At 44.2% G+C, this 22,846-nt stretch overlaps 1 protein-coding gene across 1 annotated transcript; it reads right to left on the bottom strand.

Annotated features, from left to right (window-relative positions):
- Nucleotides 1-398: 398 nt before the first annotated feature.
- On the bottom strand, nucleotides 399-22,637 carry LOC311135255 (DENN domain-containing protein 2A-like; the record flags this gene model as incomplete). Its single annotated transcript, XM_084169196.1, has 19 exons — nucleotides 399-1,386; nucleotides 2,681-2,767; nucleotides 2,930-3,199; nucleotides 3,350-3,446; nucleotides 3,600-3,641; nucleotides 3,815-3,992; nucleotides 5,714-5,862; nucleotides 6,182-6,322; nucleotides 9,948-10,025; nucleotides 10,184-10,253; nucleotides 11,308-11,417; nucleotides 11,617-11,804; nucleotides 11,949-11,999; nucleotides 12,456-12,549; nucleotides 13,008-13,205; nucleotides 13,464-13,582; nucleotides 15,361-15,488; nucleotides 19,909-20,937; nucleotides 22,561-22,637. The coding sequence occupies 19 exons, from the start codon at nucleotides 22,635-22,637 to the stop codon at nucleotides 1,355-1,357; spliced, it is 3,138 nt and encodes a 1,045-aa protein (XP_084025322.1). The 3' UTR covers nucleotides 399-1,354.
- Between the last annotated feature and the right edge of the window lie 209 nt (nucleotides 22,638-22,846).

Raw genomic sequence — 22,846 nt, 5'->3', positions numbered from 1 at the left:
ATATTTCGTTCATAATAATGATTTTTCATTTGATATCAGTGTTCATTTATTTATAGCTAACGAGGAGAATCGATTGTGCTATTAATCTTTACAGAAACCATAATAAATTGAGCACTGGTAGAGAGGACTCTGAACAACTGGAGCGTCAGTATTGAATGAAATGGGTAATAGAGAGCCCTCCAGTGGATAATGTGGGTAATGACTTAAAAATGAAGCGCTCAATTGTACGATACTGTCCTTTTGTATCGTAAAATCAAGTCATTAACCCATTGTACATTTGTTGGAAATGTAAACAATATTATGAGCGATTTAATAATCAGTTTATAACGTTGTAATAGCTGTTACGTCCTCAGCAAGAACAATCAGGCATGAATGGAGCCCACATCCTTGTATTTCTTAATTAAAAATCACTTTATTTAATAGTTTCATTGCATTTTCAAATCAAGTTTAAGGCGAAACTAGTGGTGTTTTACAATGACATATCGATTTGTTGTAGGCCTACTTTGTCTTCATCCAGGTATGATTTCCTGATAATTTCTCTCTCGTTTCCTCTCTTTTTTGGCTTACACCCATTCCAATCTATAGTTCACTCTCCTGTCACAGTGGTATATTTCCTCAATAGTAACCCAGTGGTCTACAACCCCTCCTCCATACAGACTACATAAAGCCCATCACAAACTATAGGATATTCTTTTGTTTTCATTTGAAGGAGGGAAAAAGGAAGAGATAAAGTTATTCTAAAAAGTATACAGTATAAATTAACTTATAAGCCTCCTGTTAACAAAGAAGTTGTACTCAATAGAAATATGTGGAATGTTTAAAAGGTACTGTACAAAATTTAATGGTCTTTTGGTCCACCCAGCAACATCCTCGATGGAGTTCTCATTGGTGCCTTTCAGGTTTGTGGGTGGAGTCATTCTATCCCAACTCTAGGAATGGAAATTGACTGTGCTATACAGTACATCAATGTACACTATAAAGACTGACAGCTTTACAAAAGTAAGCTCTCAACAACAGAGGCAACAGAGAGACACCCAGGAATGATAAGACCTCAATGGAGAATGACGTTCCTTGATGGGTCTGTGTCTTTGGGGCTGGGACAATATGAATGTTTTTGGTCCGATTCGTAAACCCCAACACCCTCCAAAGTCCTTCATGTTCAGTCCAAATATTGCCAGGAGTGTTCGGTCCTTGCCCAGCATGTGTGTCCATAAGCTTGTGGACACACACCCACACAATCCCCTTCTTCATGCTATCAACAGGGAGTTTGGGTCCTTAGACGTCTTTAGGCAAAGTGTTTTGTTCTCTGCCTCATTTGAACACGCTCTCGCTCATGGAGTCCCCTCCCGAGGCATCATTTCTTGGACAGGAATTTCATCTTATTTCCTGAAAATAAAAACAGCCAACAGAACCAGATCAAAATAACTTTGGCGTGAGTGACAACCTTTTCATACATTGAAGAGGAATGTAGTTTCACGAATGTAACAACTATTATTCAGTGACTTGGTATATGATGCATGTAGGTATTAGAGTGGATAGGGTGTACAGTGGCTTGCGAAAGTATTCACCCCCTTGGCATTTTTCCTATTTTGTTGCCTTACAACCTGGAATTAAAATGGATTTTATGGGGGTTTGTATAGTTTGATTTACACAACATGCCGACCACTTTGAAGATGTAAAATATATTTTTATTGTGAAAAAACAAGAAATAAGACAAAAAAACTGAAAACTTGAGCGTGCATAACTATTCACCCCCCCAAAGTCAATACTTTGTAGAGCCACCTTTTGCAGCAATTATAGCTGCAAGTCTCTTGGGATGTGTCTCTATAAGCTTGGCACATCTAGCCACTGGGATTTTTGCCCATTCTTCAAGACAAAACGACTCCAGCTCCTTCAAGTTGGATGGGTTCCGCTGGTGTACAGCAATCTTTAAGTCATACCACAGATTCTCAATTGGATTGATGTCTGGGCTTTGACTAGGCCATTCCAAGACATTTAAATGTTCCCCTTAAGCCACTAGAGTGTTGCTTTTGCAGTATGCTTAGGGTCATTGTCCTGCTGGAAGGTGAACCTCCGTCCCAGTCTCAAATCTCTGGAAGACAAACAGGTTTCCCTCAAGAATTTCCCTGTATTTAGCGCCATCCATCATTCCTTCAATTCTGACCAGTTTCCCAGTCCCTGCCGATGAAAAACATCCCCACAGCATGATGCTGCCACCACCATGCTTCACTGTGGGGATGGTGTTCTCGGGGTGATGAGAGGTGTTGGGTTTGCGCCAGACATAGCGTTTTCAATTTATAACATTTTTGACATGCATTTTCTGGATTTTTTTGTTGTTATTCTGTCTCTCACTGTTCAAATAAACCTACCTATTAAAATTATAGACTGATCATGTCTTTGTCAGTGGGCAAACGTACAAAATCAGCAGGGGATCAAATACTTTTTTCCCCTCACTGTATGCACGCACCACTTTTCCGTTATTTATTTTTTAGAATTAATTGAAACAAGTTATTTTTAAAATTTTACTTCCCCAATTTTGCCTATTTTGTGTATGTCCATTACATGAAATCCAAATAAAAATCAATTTAAATTACAGGTTGTAATGCAACCAAATAGGAAAAACGCCAAGGGGGATGAATACTTTTGCAAGGCACTGTATGGGAGAGGATCTGGGCCTTACCTAGACCCTTGAGGAACTTGTTGACCCCACGTTGTTCGCTACCTGGGAGAGAGTCCAGGTAATCTTGTGACCTCACCTCAAACAAACCTGGACAGACAACAACAAGGTAGAATGATGAGAACACACACATAAAACTATTAGTTATGCATTTCAGACAGGCATACAGACTCCAAAAGCAGACGTATCTTATGGGAGTGCCCACAACCAGGTACTAACAGAATTCAAACCCTCTACTACCTCTCTCCACACCTCTTAGACCCTGCCTGCGCTGCTCCCTCTCTGCCACGAACCCAGCGAACATCTGGGTCTCCATGAAGACCTCCAGGAACCTCTTCAGACTCTTGGAAGTGACGGCCTTGCGGAAGGCCTCACGCTGAAAGCAGGATGGGGTGGGGGAGGAGGGGGCTCCAGACTCGTCCTCTCGATCCCCCCCGCCCATGAAGAGAGGGTAGTGGCCCACCATCTCCACGAAGAAACGTACAAATGTCTCCGACACCATAGTGCTGAGGGAGCTTGAGTCTGGAGAGAGAGAGAGTTTCAACATAGAGGTCATGAGTATGCATACGGTAATTAACATATATCAATAGTCATCATAGACCTTCGTCAAGCCTGTATCAGTCACAACAAGACTCTGCTGCGAGAGGTGTTCATATAGTAGCACTGACTCACTGGTGGGCATCTCACTGGCCAGTTCCTTCCTCTTGTCCAGAACATATTCCAGAGCAGCCTGCAACTTGTGAGGCAGGATGGAGTCCTCGTCATCCAGCTGGAGAGGAAAGATTGAGGTGTGAGAGGAAATGACGACTGTGTCCCATGAGCAGAGAGCTGTAGCTGCATCTATGGGTGTAGCTAATTATGTAAGAGACATACAGTATGTTGATTGTCTGTTGCTATGGGTACCATTGTTAGGGATGTATACCTGTCTGAGGAAGCGGCTGTTGCCGAGGTCAACCACCAGGACCTGAGGAGAGAGCAGAGGGCGGGGATGTCATTTCTGGACAGTGTGGCAGCCTAAGCTCTTTCTCAGAGTAGACCCACAGAGACCATTGTTTGTTGAGGAAAGAGATGAGGTCAAGGTTCGCACGCACGCACGCACACACACACAGTGGGCTGGGCTCAAGGGCCTGGTCTCACCTCCTCGATGGGCAGCTCTTTGAGGCTGGGCAGGGAGCTGGATAGCAGGCCCACGATGAAGGGGGTAGGGGTACACACTATGTCCAGCATGGAAGGGGGCAGCACGGGGATGTAGGTGTGCTGCCAGGTGAACGGGTAGAGTAGAGCCACCACCGCATGGCAGCACTGAGACAGAGTACTGCAGAGAGAGAGGGGCGAGAGGGAGGGAGAGAATAGGATGTCAACTGCCAGAACCGAACAAGTTGTTATCTCATTCATTAAAAACCTTCTACGGGCAAAAATATGACCGTAGTGGCAGCCTACACATAGCCACGTCATATAATCACAGTATGCTTTGTACTGTATTCAATCCAGTTCCATATTCTACCACAAGGTGGTAGTAGTGGTTTCTCCAGCCTTTGTCAATACTTGTTTTAGAACATAAAACTGAACATTGCACTTTTTAAAGCATGGCTTTAATGTATGAGGAATTGTTAGTGAATCTTTTTAGGGGGCGTGATTTAACGCTATAAATATATTGCGGGAGCGAATGATCTAACCCCACACTGTTAACTTAATGCCTCCAATGTGTGTGTCTGTTTTCATTTAATTAAGTCAAAAACAAATCAGTGAGTGTGAGGCCAAGTTTCCACTCATTTCAATGCAACAGTAGAAGAATGTCAGTGGAACGATTCACAAGATTTTCAGAAACATTTAATGCTGCGTTTACACAGGTAGCCCAATTCTGATATTTCCCCCCTAATTAGGCTTTTAACCAATCAGATCAACTCTTTTGCCAGTAATTTGGGCAAAATATCAGAATTGGGCTGCCTGTGTAAACTCCGTCTAAGTGACACACAGGGAAATGCACATCCAAGAAAGACTATAAAGCATTTCCAGGGTCTATCTCAAGGCACCCGTCAATAGCAGGTGACTAGTGGATGCTAGTGCTTCAATCAGTTGCACACACGGCAGTCTTAACGCTTTCACTTCTACACTAACCCTGTATCTGGCTTCCATGACATATTTCCAGAGAGAAATTATTGTTCCCTAGACGACTGTATAACACAACAGCATTCCTTCCTTAACACTCTCTCTTCTCTTTCTGTCTCTATTCCAGGAGCCGTCTGTCTGTGTCTGTCTGGTGTGTCTTTGTCACGTCCTGTTCTCTCTCTTCTGCCTCTCACCTGATTTGATCTCACTGGTCTAAAGTCGGTTTACTCATACAGTATAACAAAAAGGTAGCTAGATACAGTAAGTACTAAGTTGTACTGATCCATAGATGACAGTATGTACTGGTAAGACAACGGTGGCTGAAAGCGTGAGGCTTAATTGAGGCTGGGTAGGAGGACACTGAGTGACACACATACCCATTACCCAGTCCATAAACAACCTCTAACCTCTTGCCTTAGCCCCTAGTTACTAGACTAGGCCGAAAAAAGGCTAGGGCTTGTTTTGGGACGTGACCACTAGGGCTGGGAATTGCCAGGGACCTCACGCGATACGATATTATCATGATACTTAGGTGCCGATATGATATGTATTGTGGTTCTCACAATTCTATATGTATTGCGATTCGATACTGCAATTTTATTGCGTTTTGATGTTCCAAACATATTGCTCTGTATATGTCTGCAGAAGAGAGACAAGAGAGAACAAGAGGAAATTAGTTTTGATCAGTCATGGAAAACAAGTGCTGAAAAGACCTTTGCTCACAATTTTTTTTTTTTAAGATGGAGAACAAGCTACAGGATGAAAAATAGCTGCGTTTTGGCGCAGGTACAGCCGACTTGCGCTAGCTAACGCTACCTAGCAAAAAAATAAAAAATTATAATTACAAATCGATACTTGGAGTCAAAGTAACTGTATAGATTGTTTCCCCCATCACTAGTGGCCACAGAGCACACAGTAGTGTTCCACCTGAGTTTGTCAGCGGTGAAGATGACCCTGCGCTCCAGCAGCAGAGAGGCGAAGACTCTGAGGAGCAGACGCAGCGACAGAGAGGAGAACAGGCATTCAAAGTCCACATGCTCCAGACGAGAGTCAGACGGACGACACAACTCTATCACCTGGGAGAGATGGAGAGAGAGGGAGAGCGAGAGAGAGAGAGGAAGAGTGAAAAAGAGAGAGAAATAGAGAGTTATTTACATAGACGCAGATACACACACAACACACATAGGCTACTAACGCATAAACCAACACATCACACACAGGGCTAAGTCACAAAACACACTTGCATACAGCACAATGTACACACATCCAAAGTTTATAACATACTAGATAAACACCTCAAGTCAATTACGTTTTCAGTAAAGTGAAGGCCGCCTCCTATGGCCAGTGGTGGAATCAACTCTAGCCACCCTACTCTGTAACGTTATTCCCCCTCACCTCAGTGCCTGAGCCAGGCAGGAAGTTCTTCACAGTGATGGTTCTCCCCGGGGCGGGGAACGGAGCCTCCATGATGCCCCTCATGAAGGGCTGCACCAGGGCTGGAGAGATGGCCCTCCTCTTTTCTACCTCATCCAGGATCTAGGGGGAAGACAGCACGCACATTCACAATTCAAAATGGAGTTGGAAGTACACTATACAGTAACCTAAAGCACATTAACTTACACAATTAAATATGGTATAGAAAGTACACTAAACTGAAGCTTATAGATATAAATGCACTACTACATATTTAACCTCTTCATCCCGAGGTTCCCCATATCCGGGGTAATCCTCCCGCAATCTCAAACAATGACGTAGTACAGTTTTTAAACATGTGTGAATACCTGAATGTTATACACTACTGGAACGAGAAGCGTCTCAACTGTGAATCTAGCTAAACTGTTGTTGCCCAAATGAAAAAATATTCAGACTCCAAGCAAATATATAAGCATATAGCAAAACCAGTACTGTATTTTGAAACCGTGCATGCCCATATATTCGTAGACAGATAACGTATTTTTCTCAACCTATCTACACAAACCATTCGAAAGCTGCTACCTCACAGATTCCAACAATAGTAGCCTTGTTCCTCTATGATCAACACTCACTAAACTATTAATCAAAGAACGTCAATAACAAACTTCCTTTTTTTTATCACAACAACAAACTGCGTCTTACCTTTGTTGTTTTTGTTACCAAAAGTAGTGTCTGATCGAATAAAACCACTTGAAAAGATACTCGTGTCTCTCTCTCATTCCGAGTCGATTTCAATGAGTTTACATCGTTTTACATGGCCAAGAATGTATTTGAAGATGAGGTCAGTAGTTTGTTTCAATCACAACAGGCACTGTTTTGTCACCATCTTCTGGATATATAATGCAATCCCAGTGGCTTGTAATTGTGCTAATCTAATTCTACTGATCCAGAACTTTCGATAGAGAGGTCACATGTCAAAATTGACCAACCGGTTGTTGAAATATCCATGTGCGCACCTCATTGTATCGTATTAGTTGACTTGCTGCATTACGCACGGTTACGCAGAGCGCACAACAGCACTTGAATTTCGGAGGGAAAACGCAAAGTTTATAAAAATATGGCAGGCTCTAGTAAGAAATATACAGTTACAGAGGTGTTAGCAATTGATGTAACTGAGTCAGGTTTGTAGGCCTCCTTGCTCGCACACGCTTTTTCAGTTCTGCCCACACATTTTCTATAGGATTGAGTTCAGGGCTTTGTGATGGCCACTCCAATACATTTACTTTGTTGTCCTTAAGCCATTTTGCCACAACTTTGGAAGTATGCTTGGGGTCATTGTCCATTTGGAAGACCCATTTGCGACCAAGCTTTAACTTCCTGACTGATGTCTTGAGATGTTGCTTCAATATATCCATATAATTTTCCTTCCTCATGATGCCATCTATTTTGTGAAGTGCACCAGTCCCTCCTGCAGCAAAGCACCCTAACAGCATGATGCTGCCACCCCCGTGCTTCACGGTTGGGATGGTGTTCTTCGGCTTGCAAGCAGCCCCTTTTTCCTCCAAACATAACGATGGTCATTATGGCCAAACAGTTCTATTGTTGTTTCATCAGACCAGAGGACATTTCTCCAAAAAGTACGATCTTTGTCCCCATGTGCAGTTGCAAACCGTAGTCTGGCTTTTTTATGGCGGTTTTGGAGCAGTGGCTTCTTCCTTGCTGAGCAGCCTTTCAGGTTATGTCGATATAGGACTTGTTCCACTGTGGATATAGATACGTTTGTACCTGTTTCCTCCAGCATCTTCACAAGGTCCTTTGCTGTTGTTCTGGGATTGATTTGCACTTTTCGCACCAAAGTACATTCATCTCTAGGAGACAGAATGCGTCTCCTTCCTGAGCGGTATGACGGCTGCGTGGTCCCATGGTGTATACTTGCGTACTATTGTTTGTACAGATGAACGTGGTACCTTCAGGCGTTTGGAACATTTTTTCTGAGGTCTTGGCTGATTTCTTTAGATTTTCCAATTATGTCAAGCAAAGAGGCACTGAGTTTGAAGGTAGGCCTTGAAATACATCCACAGGTACACCTCCAATTGACTAAAATGATGTCAATTAGCCTATCAGAAGCTTCTAAAGCCATGACATCATTTTCTGGAATTTTCCAAGCTGTTTAAAAGCACAGTCAACTTAGTGTATGTCAATTTCTGACCCACTGGAATTGTGATACAGTGAATTACAAGTGGAATAATCTGTCTGTAAACAATTGTTGGAAAAATTACTTGTGTCATGCACAAAGTAGATGTCCTAACCGACTTGACAAAACTATAGTTTGTTAACAAGAAATTTGTGGAGTGGTTGAAAAACGAGTTTTAATGACTCCAACCTAAGTGTATGTAAACTTTCCGACTTCAACTGTATAGTGATATACAGGTAGCTTAGTGGTTAAGAGCGTTGTGCCAGTAACCGCAAGGTCGCTGGTTCTAATCCCCAAGCCAACTAGGTGAAAAATCTGTCGATGTGCCCTTGAGCAAGGCACTTAACCCTAATTGCTCATGTAAGTCACTCTGGATAAGAGCGTCTGCTAAATGACGTGAAATTAAATGACTTGCTGTCTGGTACCTGATAAAAGTCAAATGGCACTGATGATGCCCAAATCTACCCAAATGTCTCCATTTGGTAATCCGGCTAAACATACTTCAACTAAAACCCCTACAACTTTGGTTTACTTTACTTTATTGGCATCAAACTTCACATAAGTACTCAACAGATATTGGGCTATGGTCCCATAGTGTTTAGGGGCTGCAGCTGCATAAGTCCAATAAAGCATTCCCTATAAAACCTGAAGTTACTTTCAGGCGGAATCAAAACCTCCCAATTTATGCTGTGTTCTAGCTTCATGTACTCTGACAAAGTAATAGCCACATTAATGATTTCACTTCAAAGATACATCTCACATGTGTTCCCTTTCTTTTGCTACCAAGATTATGTTTATAGCCCTTGTCGTTTTGGAGATATACTCTATTCAATTTGGGCATGCATTTACGAGGCAGGTACTTTAGCCAGGTGCCTAGTGATGAAGAGGTTAAGCAATAAGGCCCGAGGGGGTGTGGTATATGGCCAATATACCACGGCAAAGGGCTGTTCTTATGCACGACTCAACGCGGAGTGCTAGGACACAACCCGTAGCCGTGGAATATTGGCCATATATCACAAACCCCCGAGGTGCCTTATTGCTATTATAAACTAGTTATCCAACGTAATTAGAGCAGTAAAAATAAATGTTTTGTCATACCCATGGTATATGGTCTGATATACCACGGCTTTCAGCCAATCAGCATCCAGGGCTCGAACCACCCAGTTTATAATATAGAGTATAAACTCAAATATAAGTAAGCAGAACAGGCAACTGCACACTCACATAACCTACGTGCACATATGTTGACACATGCATGTTCACACACATAGATCAGTGGCTCATTACAGGGAGCCTATGCCAGTATTCCACTGCTGTAACCATATCAGCTGGGGTTCACATGTGTCTCTGTGTACTGGGGCCAGGGCTGCAGCTCAACAAGCCGCGGTGGGAAAGTGGCAAACAGGGAGAGGGAGGGTGGGGCTCTGTGGGTACATGTGGGCTCCAGTTCCTCTCACTGTGGGTGGCTATACTGAACTGAAGGCCGGGAGTTTGGCCTGAACATGTGACCTGACCAGGAAAAACTCCAGGCACTATGTGTATAGTATACTGTACCTTAGAGAAGAGGTCGAAACAGCCCAGCCGGCTGACGATGCAGTAGACTTCTGGCAGCCGCCGGCTTTTACCACTGGGCTGTAGACACAGAGCAGGACAGTGCAGTGAATGATAGGGCCCTCCATTTTGAATTCAAATCAATACAGGTATTTCCAATCACTATCATCACTCAGGTAGGTGATACACATGAAAGTGGATGAGGTGAAAATAACAAAGTAGCCATTTTAGTAGCCTACCAGTAAACGGCGACAGTATCCGAACCGTCTGCTCCCGTCCTCACCAGTCAGGACGAAGGAGAACGTTTCACTGGAAAATAATATAATTCACACAGGTTGGAAACTATTCATATGTTGGAGCAATAAAACAGTTAAGAAATTGAGTGAGTTGTGTGTTGAAAATAGAGCACTCAAACTCCTGTCTGTATTTCACAAAACAACCTCAATAGATTAGCCAGCCAACTTTGAAAAATGTACCTCTTATTTACCTGATTTGGAAAGAAAGTTTAAAATGGGTCACTGTGTGTCTGTGCATCACCTTTTTAAAGTAATCTTATTTATCAACTTTAAGAATGTCTAGGATAGTTAGCTGCATTGCCAACTCATTTATCCTGTTTAAGGAAAAATCCAACCACCATGGTCGTTTCTTGATGTCAGTAAAACCAATAATTCCCTACTTTGTTCTTCAGTCCTCCCCTCAAGGCAGACTTACTCTGCATAACCCACACAAAGACAGCTCCAGTCTGTCTGACAGGTGTGCATTGACCAATCCTGGCTTTCTGACAGGCACTGTGTCAGCCAGCTCAATGTCTCTGCCCTGCAGGTGTGTGTTATGGGGCTCTGACTGCATCCCAAATGGCACCCTATTCTCTATATAGTGCACTATTTTTGACCAGAGCCCTTTCGCCCCTGGTCAAAGGTAGTGCACTAAATAGGAATTAGGATCCCATTTGGGACGCAGATTCGGTCTGCTTGAGCTAACATTCCAATAACCGGTACCCATAAAACTCCCACCAGAAACACACTGTCACTTTTGGAAACAAAGCAGTGCTTGTGAGGTTGATCTGGGTCTAGGTACTATTGGGTAATGTGTGTCAAGCAGAAGTGACGGGTGGTTTCATAATAGGCCTCCTGTAGCTCAGTTGGTAGAGCATGGCGCTTACAACGCCAGGGTTGTGGGTTTCATTCCCACGGGGGGCCAGTATGAAAAATTTATGCACTCACTAAACTGTAAGTCGCTCTGAATAAGAGCGTCTGCTAAAATGTAAATAATACCTAAAACACACTATTAGCAGCTCACTACCCTCCCATTCATAATTTGTCAACACCTCCTATATGGGGTGAGTGTGTGTGAGCAGCCTGACCTGGGGAAGTTGTCAACGGGGGCCCAGTCTTTAGCGTCAGGAAAACAGAACTGAGGAATGACCTTCAGTTGGTCTTCTGTTTCCCTCATGAACTTGAAGCTCCTCTCCAGCTGACACAGAGAGAATAACAAGTTAGCTTCAATGCTATGTCTGATGTTACATCACACTCACACAGAACTTCACACACTACAGAGATGCATGTGCATACACACATACTGTAGGTGCACTCATTTTAAAACTTTTTTTCACTTATAAGATGAACACGTGAACATTCCAGTTGGTTGAGGACTAGGTGTCAGCTCTGCCTACCTTGAGAGGTAACTGCTGAGTGACCTCTGGTAGATAAGGAGCTCCAGCCTTGGTCTTCTGAAGGGCCACCACTATGAAATATTCAAACAGCTTTCTCTCGTGTAGGTCCATCAGGTCCCTTTCTAGGGTCCGGTACCGCCCCGTCTGCCTCAACATGGACTGCACCGACGACAGACGCTGGCTGTGAGCTGACACATCAACAAAATACTCTTAAACCAAAGGAACGGCAGACTTCATCCAATCATGCCCCCTCTAGAAAGGAGAGAGCACTATACATTTCTGTACACACACGCATGCACGCTCACACAGATATTGTCTTGAGATGTCCTCACCTTTCAATTTCTCCTCTGTGTCACTCTCTGACTCACTGTTGTCATCTGTCACTGCATGAAAGAGAAACAAAGAAACAAAAAATGAGTGAACGTGAACAACACATTGTAAATAATGTGAAAGAACATTTGAGGCAGAACATTTCCACATATGGCATAGTACTCATACACAATAACAAACTCATTCCACATTTGTGTTTGATAAAGCAACAACAAAACCCTCGTCTAAAAAAATGGGTCAAACGCAACTGACCCAAAAATGTAAACATGCCCATAAAGCTAAGTGGATACATATGGAGGAGTGTTGTTCCTTTTATGGAGATATGAGGCAGCGTAGTCCAAACTGTGTAGTGAAAGCAGCTGTGAAATTAGTGCCTAGGGGGTAAGGGGGTAGAGAGTAGGGGGCTTGGAGAATAGGGTGGGGGGGTTGGGTAGTAAGGGGGTAGAGGTAAGTCTTTAAGCAGCTTGAGCCCCCCCCAGGTGTTCCGGGCAGGTCTACCCCAGCCTCACCTCTCCCTGAGCTGGACTCAGTAGACTGAGACACCCTCTTCATGCGTTTCTTCCCTCTCCTCACCTCGAAGATGCCGTTGATCTTCAGCACCATCTGTAGGGAGGAGAAGTAGCACAACAATAGAATCCTCCATCGTAACTTCCCAGAACCACCCTTTCACTACATAGTTAACCTGAGTGCCAGTCTATTTCTGCTTTATTAGTCAGCTCCTTGGTCATAACCTTGCCAAAAAAGGCAATTACGACGGTATTATTGGCAGAGGCATTAACAGACTGACAGCCAGACTGGCAGCAACCACACAGTACTATTCTGAGAGTTGTTGGACACAACACTTATTGGGAGACATTCTCTCTACAGGAAATATATTGTCAAAATAAATCTTCTTAACTGTCCTGTCTAGGTACATCCTCTTAACTGTCTCTGTCCTGTCTAAGGTATTCCCAGACAACTGCATGAGAGGCAGGCAATGCCTTGGCACTAGACTGGGACGTATGCAGTAGGCTGTGCCTATAAATCACCGAGGGTGGGAGTCTGGTAGGCCCCCCATTTACCTTGGGGATCTTTCTGCGCCTGCGGTTGTAGGGGTCTCCTGAGAGACTGGGAGTGTCGTCAGGGCTGCTGGGGGTGGAGGGGGGGCTGATGCGGGAGGGCGAGGAGATGCCAGTGTCCCGGTTGGTCTTACGCAGGTCCAGGAGCTTGAAGCTGCGGCGTTCTGAGTTCTGCCTGAAGAAACCCGGCTTTGAGGAGAGCTGGAGGGAGTAGAGAGTAGAGGAGGAGGAGGAAAACAGAGTAGAGTAGGAGGAGGAAAATGGGGAGGGGGGAAGGCCGAGACGTGTATCAATGTGTGTGTTAGTCCACTTTCCCTGAAATTGTATAGTAGGCCTCTATTGCCTTTGATTAAATTAGTTCAAAATCTGGTCACTATAAGCGGTTGATCACTATAACCACATTCACTTGAAGCACAATGCACATTACTAGCAGGGACAATTCATTCTACTGTAATGTACCTTGGTCGGTGTGTCGGGGACAAGAGATGAGGGAGAGGAGATGGGTAAAGAGCACTTGTTTCCAGGGCAACTTCTCTCCAACTCTATATCTTCGTAAGGGTTCTCCTTTGACGGAGGGTCTGCAGAGGAAACAAACAGACCGCCACATAAACACACAGCAACTGGCTTCTACATTTTACACTCAGCAACAATGTCCTACGTTTCTAATTGGACGGCAATCTTCCCAAACGAGTGCTCTAATTCATTGACGGTATGTTTTGGTTGGGTTTCCAATATTTTTGCTCCAGATGTGTGTATGTACAGACCTGCCAGCAGCAGTGCTTCCTTGCAACCAAGCTCATATTTCACCAAGATAAACTGCATTTGTGCTAGAGCAGGCAGCTTACACTACAGCACCAGTAACTCTAACCATTGCTGTGTGTGCAGATAAGAGAGAGGCAGGGACAGTGAGGCCCATTTTCCAGAGCCGGGGCTGGTCTCTTCTCCCTCGTCGATTAATCTACCAGATGGACCTGTTGGAGGGGGACGTCAGACAGGGACTGGGACAACCAGTTCCTCTCCTCTCCTCTCCTCTCCTCTCCTCTCCTCTCCTCTCCTCTCCTCTCCTCTCCTCTCCTCTCCTCTCCTCTCCTCTCCTCTCCTCTCCTCTCCTCTCCTCTCCTCTCCTCTCTTCGGAAAAACATGGAATCAGCTAGAGTACTGGTTTTCACATTTTACTGGTTGTTTCAAGTGACTAACATCTCTATATCATTATAGGCCTGCTACTCGAAGTCTGTGCTATTGAGATTTTTCTAGTGATAGTTGCTGCTTTGTCTATCTGAAAGAGCAGGCTGAAGTTGGTTGTGTTTAGCATTGGGGGGAGTTTGTATGGTGGAGACTGTAGACCTCCCCATGAGAAGACACTCAGACCCAGTTATAACAGTCTGCTGTCCTGCCTTTGTCTCTCTCTCTCTTTAGCTCCAACTCTAGCTATTCCTCCCATAGGCACATATAGCTGCTCCTACAGTGAGCCATGAGTTACTTTACCCCTGGGGGGCCAGGGGTTCGGTAGACCATGTCTGAGAATTCCCTCTAAGTGCTACACTTAGACACTGTAAGAAAATACAGACTAAGTATAGGCAGCACCCAAATGCAATAAAACACACAATTTGATTGTTATGGTTAAGCTCTATAGCATTGACCTGAATATACCCTACATGTAACGACCAATACTCATTAACACAACAGTGTGAGTGATGAAAACCATAGAAACATGGACAATGTTGCCAAAAATGCACCAGGGGACTAAGCCACTCAAACATGCCCCCCCACCCACCGCAGACCACCTCACAAAAAATGTTTTAAAGACCGCACAAAACCGACATGATATTAAACAGGCTGGAGGTGGGGTTAGTTCAACACAGTAGACAAATAACGTAGAAACGTAGGTAAGAGCACCACATTGTTACTAATAACAATTCTGAAGCACCATGCCTCTTCTTAATTAAAAAGCTAGAGGAAAAAGCACATAAGAAAACATAACCTTAGTAACAAATGGGTTGTGTTCAATAGGTAGCAAATGCTTCTTAAATGAAGTGAAACAGAACCTAAACTTGCCAATAAGAAAACAGCTTTTTGTTTTCCACTGAGTTTTGCTACAGTGTACCCTACTGAACATGCCCCTGAACTCTGTGGCATTGAGTTGTCCGTGAGCAGAAGGGCCCACTACACCAGTCAACCCTTACAGAACACTTCCACTATCCACAGTGTTAGGAATGTACAGTATAAGAACATACTCTGTATATGTGGTCCATGCAGAAATTCTGGTGTTGCAAACCAACCAACACAGCTCCAACCAACTGAGCCATCAAGCCCATGTTAGGAACATATACTTAGGACCAGGAAGAGGGTGCGTTACCTAGTATATCCTCATATACATTTTCCTCTGATAAAGTGCGTGTGAGGCCCAGTCGGGACTGAGCGTACCAGTCCACCCTGCTGCTCTCTGACGACGACTGCAGCAGATCCTCAAACTCATAGGACTTCCTGTAGGACAGACAGACACACGGATCAGCCAGGTGGGAGATACATATTGGTAGTGGAAGTAGTGGATTTAAGGTAAGGAACACAAATAATCTGGCTTGACAGTATTGGCTGGTGGTGAAGATTCAAGATGAACTGTTTGCATATGCTCTCTCTCTACTTCTGGGACCTGGGTAAAGGAAGCAGAGAAATACATATATTTCAGTCTAGAACAACCACCTATCTCTATAGCCCTCCAGATGGTAAAGGTGTGTGTGAATGTGTGTGTGCATGCGTGCCTGTGTGTGTGTGTGTGTGTGTGTGTGTGTGTGTGTGTGTGTGTGTGTGTGTGTGTGTGTGTGTGTGTGTGTGCGCGCGTGTAGGCAGACAGACTGACAGACAGATACTCCTCTTGGCCAGCTCTGAATGCCCAGCTCTGTGTGTGCGCCACTGCTGCCAAACAGTCTGGCCCAGTGGGAAAGAGACAGCATCTCTTCCAATAGAGCTATTGTTCTGTAAAACTCATATAAAAAAGACTGAGACTACGTCCAAAATGGCACCCTTTTCCCTATATAGTGCACTATTTTTTACCAGTGCCCCATAGGCTCTGGTCAAAAGGAGTGCACTATATAGGGAATAGGGTGCCATGTGGGGCACAGCCTCCCAGCTAGCACATTTGCTTCTTTGGAAGTTGTGGAAACATATGTTTTTGGTTTCCGATTAGTTCTGGGAACGAAGCCATACGTTTCCTGACCGGTAAAACTGAAGGTTTTTGAAACATTCTGAGAACATTTAGCCTGCAGGGAGGTTCTGATAACGTTTTACTATGGTTCCCTGAAAGTTTTCCTGGGGAGGTTTTATTAAGGTTCTGAGAACAGAAATTATAGGTTATTTGAAGGTAATAAAATACACTTTCTGAGAACAGGCTCTAAAATGTTGTAAATGTTTTGAAATAAATTTAAAAGAAATAAATTAAGGAGGTTTTTGAATAACTTCCTTAAAACTTTCATTGAATGTTTCAATAAGACTTTTAATAACGCTGATAGCTTAGTTTCACTGTTTTGAACTCCAAGCACAGATAGAACACATATAAATTAATTTGCTTAGGCATTAGTCATGCAAACACGTTTCTTTTCTATTGTGGCACGGCGTCAGTCGCAGTCTTGCACAAACTTTTTCCCCCTGGCACATTTTCTGGCTGGCGCTCGCATTGCCTTCATTGTTGTATTCCTTACAAATAATAACTTTGGACATGTGTGCATTCCTATGTTGTTTCTACTGTAGCATACAGTATGTATGTATGTATGTATGTACAGTGCCTTGCAAAATAATTCATCCCTCTTGATGTTTTTCCTATTTGGTTGCATTACAACCTGTAATTTAAATGGATTTTTATTTGGATTTCATGTAATGGACATACACAAAATAGTCCAAATTGGTGAAGTGAAATGAAAAAAATAACTCTAAAAAATAAATAACGGAAAAGTGGTGCGTGCATATGTATTCACCACCTTTGCTATGAAGCCTTTAAATAAGATCTGGTGCAACAAATTACCTTCAGAAGTCACATAATTAGTTAAATAAAGTCCACCTGTGTGCAATCTAAGTGTCACATGATCTGTCACATGATCTCAGTATATATACACACCTGTTCTGAAAGGCCCCAAAGTCTGCAACACCACTAAGCAAGGGGCACCACCAAGCAAGCGGCACCATAAAGACCAAGGAGCTCTCCAAACAGGTCAGGGACAAAGTTGTGGAGAAGTACATATCAGGGTTGGGTTATAAAAAAATATCTGAAACTTTGAACATCCCACGGAGCACCATTAAATCCATTATTAAAAAGTGGAAAGAATATGGCACCACAACAAACCTGCCAAGAAAGGGCCGCCCACCAAAACTCATGGACCAGGCAAGGAGGGCATTCATCAGAGAGGCAACAAAGAGACCAAAGATAACCCTGAAGGAGCTGCAAAGCTCCACAGCGGAGATTGGAGTATCTGTCCATAGGACCACTTTAAGCCGTACATTCCACAGAGCTGGGCTTCACGGAAGAGTGGCCAGCAAAAAGCCATTGCCTAAAGAAAAAAATAAGCAAACACGTTTGGTGTTCGCCAAAAGGCATGTGGGAGACTCCCCATAGATATGGTAGGTACTCTGGTCAGATGAGACTAAAATTGAGCTTTTTGGCCATCAAGGAAAACGCTATGTCTGGCGCAAACCCAACACCTCTCATCACCCCGAGAACACCATCCAAGCATGGTGGTGGCAGCATCATGCTGTGGGGATGTTTTTAATCGTCAGGGACTGGGAAACTGGTCAGAATTGAAGGAATGATGGATGGCGCTAAATACAGGGAAATTCCTGAGGGAAACCTGTTTCAGTCTTCCAGAGATTTGATACTGGGACGGAGGTTCACCTTCCAGCAGGACAATGACCCTAAGCATACTGCTAAAGCAACACTTGAGTGGCTTAAGGGGAAACATTTAAATGTCTTGGAATGGCCTAGTCAAAGCCCAGACCTCAATCCAATTGAGAATATGTGGTTTGATTTAAAGATTGCTGTACACCAGCAGAACCCATCCAACTTGAAGGAGCTGGAGAAGTTTTGCCTTGAAGAATGGTCAAAAATCCCAGTGGCTAGATGTGCCAAGCTTATAGAGACATACCCCAAGAGACTTGCAGCTGTAATTAATATATTTTGCATCTTCAAAGTGGTCGGCATGTTGTGTAAATCAAATGATACAACCCCCCCCCCCAAAAAAAAAAAATCAATTTTAATTTCAGGTTGTAAGGCAACAAAATAGGAAATATGCCAAGGGGGGTGAATACTTTCGTAAGCCACTGTATGGAGCATAATGTATTTACAGTTTTATTCACATCTTCAAGTACTGGTGACAAACATGCATTCCAATGATTGCATAGATTGTAATGGACACCTATTATGTGTGTAAAATACTTTTTTGAAGATCGTTCTGATTATAATGAGCTAATGCTAAGCTCTTTACCAGCTATGTGTGGCGCCATGTTTGTTGACATTATACAATGCATTCTGAGTGTCACGTAAACGTCTGTCAGACCAAAGATGTTATAACAAAATGAAGTGAAGTAATGGTTCACTCATCTTTCGAGTAAACTTCCGGAAGTGAATGATTGTAGACACACCCCCTTCAACATGCATACTGCAAACAGACCAAACTCATCTTCTTCTTATCTTTGGTTGACAGGAAAAAATTAACATGGCGTTGTGCACAAACTACCCATCGTCTGATAACTTTTGATTTTTAGAAAGTGTTTTACTCAATTATTTTGAACTCACCCGTGATGTGATGAATTGTAAATAGTCATTCCTATTAGCTAATTCAGATTGTGGTTTCTGTCAGCAGAGAGTTAGCTAAATATGACAGCTTGTGTTATGTCAATCTTTCCTCAGTTAGCGCTACGATTAATGTAGCCTACATTTTCCAGTTTGGATGATTGTGTTATGCTGTCGCTACTTCTGTGAATGTCTGAACATTGCATCCAAAAATACACTGGTCACATTCAGGGCATAACTTTGTAAGGACTGTGTTTATGCAAACATTTTCTGTGAAGGAACAGTGTAGACAGCTCAAACGCTGACTGTTGCGTCAATCGAAACTGGACATTCTAAATAAGCGTTCTAATCACACCAGTTTGACCGTACCCTGCAGGGACCACTGTAGAATGATCACATACGTTTGTTGGTACGTGTCAAAGGGTTGAGTGCAAGCTGGGCTGAGAGTTAGGCTGACTTCACAAAGAGATTGGAAACACAGACCTCAGCTGTGTGAAACCTCCACATTTGGTATGGAATGTTACACAGCCAGACTTGGTCTAACGAGAATGCAGTCTACTAAAGAAATCAAAATAGAAACACGCAAACACTTGAGTGTTTCTTAAGTTCTTTTGTTGTGTACTTGAAAACATGTATTGTGCTTTTTGAAGCCTTGGATGAACGTTGTGTCTCTTTATAACCTCCGTGAAAATGAAAGTAAATCAATGCTATGTAAGGGCTATAAAACTACTCAACCATAAACCCTTGATATTCCAAGGGCCAATCAACCACAAACACACAATGCAACATGTTATTGTTTCCTGCCAGGAGTCTCTTGGCAAGGTTGTTGGTCCATGTGTACATTCCACACCTCCAACCAATGACCTCACCCTCTAGAACGCTGTGATGAGCAGAAGGAGGATGACATCATCGCCCCCTCCTCTGATTCAGTGCAGATGTGCAGAATGAGAAGCTACACTGGATGACTGGATGAAGTATGCAGTTAGGGTAAAACATCACTAAGAACTTGCTGTACCGAAAGACAATACTGCCAATCATTGGTGTGGCAATGAATGAATCTGAATCGGAGGGTGCTGTATTTCCTCCCATATTGTCTCATTTCATCTCTGTCTGATCTCCGTCTCTTACCTGTTGCTGCTGTCTCGTGTTCTGTCTGACCAGGGTCTCCTGCAGACTCCTGGCGGGGGGCAGGTGGGTAGGGGAGGCGGGGGGATGGAGGGCAGAGGAGGCAGGTTACGTCTCCCCTTGCCCAGGCCAAGTCCTGAGGCGCTGGGAGGGGTGTGGTGCTGGAAGGTGCGCTGGGGTTTGGGTAAGGGGTTGATGGAGGGACTTGCAGCACCAGGCTCAGTGTACACATTCTCAGGGTCACCTGACCTCTGCTGCCGCGATGACCCCACAGGCCTTGACCCCATAACGTCCAGTGTCCCAAATATGGGCTCGTTCCCCCTCCTCTCTGCTTCCTCCTGCTCCTCCTTGGAAGGGGGGCAGAAATAGTTCCCAGGCAACACCAAGGAGGGATTGGTGGGACCCTCTTTCATGGCCTGCTCCAGTTTCTTAATGTGAGTCAAAACTGACTTATTTTCCTTGGCTGTCTCTGTGGGTTTACTACTGCCTCTGAGGGATCCTCTATCCAGTATCACCTCTCTGTCCCTGGTAGTGAGGCCCTCAGGTGACTTTGGCCGTAAATCCCCCAGCTTTCCTACATTCTCCTTCCCAGAGTCCTGCCTCTCCCAGCTGACCAACCTCTTACTGTCCGTCCTGTTGACCTCCGAGATCTCCTTCTTTCTCACAGTCTCTGGTTCCTTGTGCACTGTGGTCAGCAGGCATGGACCACTTCCAACCACTGGGGAGGTAGGGAGGGTCTCCTTTTTCCCCTCCCATTGGGAGATCTTGTCCCGGATGCTGGCGCTGGTCTTTAGACCCGCTGGGGTCTTGTTGAGTTTAATACAGCTGACCAGTCCATTCTCCACGGTGGTCTGGGGGTCCGAGGTGGCACTCTTGTAAGCCAGCATGGTGTCAGTGGTACCTGGCCCATCCAGAGGGGAGAACAGGGGGGAGAGGGGCCGCTTGGAGGTGTCCCTGTCCACACACACCACGTCTGGCCGCTGGGGGACCGCAGACGGAGCCTCCCCAACCTTCAAGCCGCAGCACTGGAGCCTGCACATACACACACACACACACACACACACAGATTAGAGATAGCAGTGCCAAACCCATCCCAGAAAAAACAACAGGTGTAGACAAAGCACTGTAATCATCGAGCTCATAATTCTGGATATCCACATAATATCTCTGCGTACGTATGTTAAAAAATGCTAAAATTGTCTAGGCACTTCAGATACAAAATAACTGCCTCTTGATTTTATGGAGTAAATAAGTAGGAATTCTCGTAAAACAACAACCCCTAGTAGAACTAAATATGTGTTTCTGCACGATGACTGGGTCGTGACTGTTTGAACTCGAGGTCAAAGTTTACAAGCAACACAACTATTTCTGGGGGGATGAAAGTGTACACAGCTGGGGGAGAGGCTGGGGGAGAGGTGGCAGAGGGCTAACATGCATCTTTTCTAAACTAAAGCTGACCCACTAACTGACTCCATGTTGGATCAAGGCCAGTTCATCAAATGATTTGGTTTTAAAACAAATGCAGGAAACCCAACCTCTGATGACATCGCTATATTGTATATACGAAAATGAAAAGTCATGCAATCTCAAGGGAAACCTAATAGAAACGGCCAGTACAACTTCCCTTCGACTTCCTTAGACAATTTTACAATGAGCAAGATAGAAGAGTAATTGGAGAAAAACATGCAAATTATCTTGCTTTTAATAGTAGTTTAAAAAATGCCTCTGCCTTCAGTTGAGGCTGTAGTTTATGAAGCATGGAGCAACAGAGGGGAAAAACAACTATCTAGGTCTAACTGCAAAGCCAAGAAAAAGAGAAAGATAAAGAGATTGGGAGGGAAAGAGTGGAGGGGGTGGGGGTGGAGGAGGAACAGACAGGGGGAGTGAGGGGAGGCAGCAGGGGATCAATAGTGTTCTCTTCTTCTTGGCAGGGAAAGGCCTGTTTCATAAAGAGAGCTTGGCTAAAAGCAGGAAACTATGGGAAAGCTCTATCTCACCCACAGACAAGGAGGGGTGGGGAGTAGGACGGTGGGGGTGGAGGGGGGCGGTTTGGGCCGGAAGGGGGTTACAACAACCATCTCTGGCCAGCTGAGCTAACAGAGCATGAGGAGACAGGGGCGGAGATAAGGGGAACGAGTTGAAGTGGGTGAAGAGGAGTCTAATGAGGGGGGAAAATAGATCTCTGTTGCTTGGACTTTTTCAGGTATGTTTCTTCAAGTTGTGAAATCTATAGCTTTATATGCCAAAAAAGAAGGGTGGGGATTCAAGACAAGGAAAGAAATGACATGACACTAACAAGAGATCATGAACAGTAGTTGGGTCTACAACGGCACAGGCATGAATTTGAATGCACTGCCATGTCAGGAAGGTCTGTTGGTTAAAATGTTACCACAGATACAGTCCAAAGCAGAAGACCACATAGTATGGCCATTGGGGAGCTTATAGGCCTTCACTCGCCACTAGTGACAGCAGGGTACCCAGTAACAGTATCCAGCTGCCATGTGGCAACCTCTACCCTGCTGGCCCTCCATTGTTGGAGCACCACATGGGACAGTTTGACTGCCACTGTTGCCCTCTGCCTGTTTCTAAGGGGTTCCATGGAGTGGACTGTAAAATATATACAGGTAGTAGTAGTAGTAGTAATGCAATACATACCCGTTGACTGATTGGTTGTCAGTGTTGGTACAGAGCAGCAGGGCCCTCCCACCAGTCATTGTGCTAGCAGCTGGCATCCTGGATAGAAAGAGAGAAAGACAGATAAAGACAGTCAGTCAGACAGACACTAAAGTATCCAGGTAGGGGAATTAGACTGCTATTGGTCTCTCAGATAGAGGAGATCATTTCTGGATGACTTACTCTCCTCATGGAGTAAAATGAGTCGGACACAAAGAGTTTGACTGTCACACAGAGACATACGTAAATACTAAGAGAGAGTCGGACA

Source organism: Coregonus lavaretus, assembly GCF_964263955.1.
Source record: "Coregonus lavaretus genome assembly, chromosome: 9".
NCBI lineage: Eukaryota > Metazoa > Chordata > Actinopteri > Salmoniformes > Salmonidae > Coregonus > Coregonus lavaretus.
The sequence above is the reverse complement of the archived record's forward strand: the minus strand, read 5'-3'. Positions and strand labels throughout refer to the sequence as shown.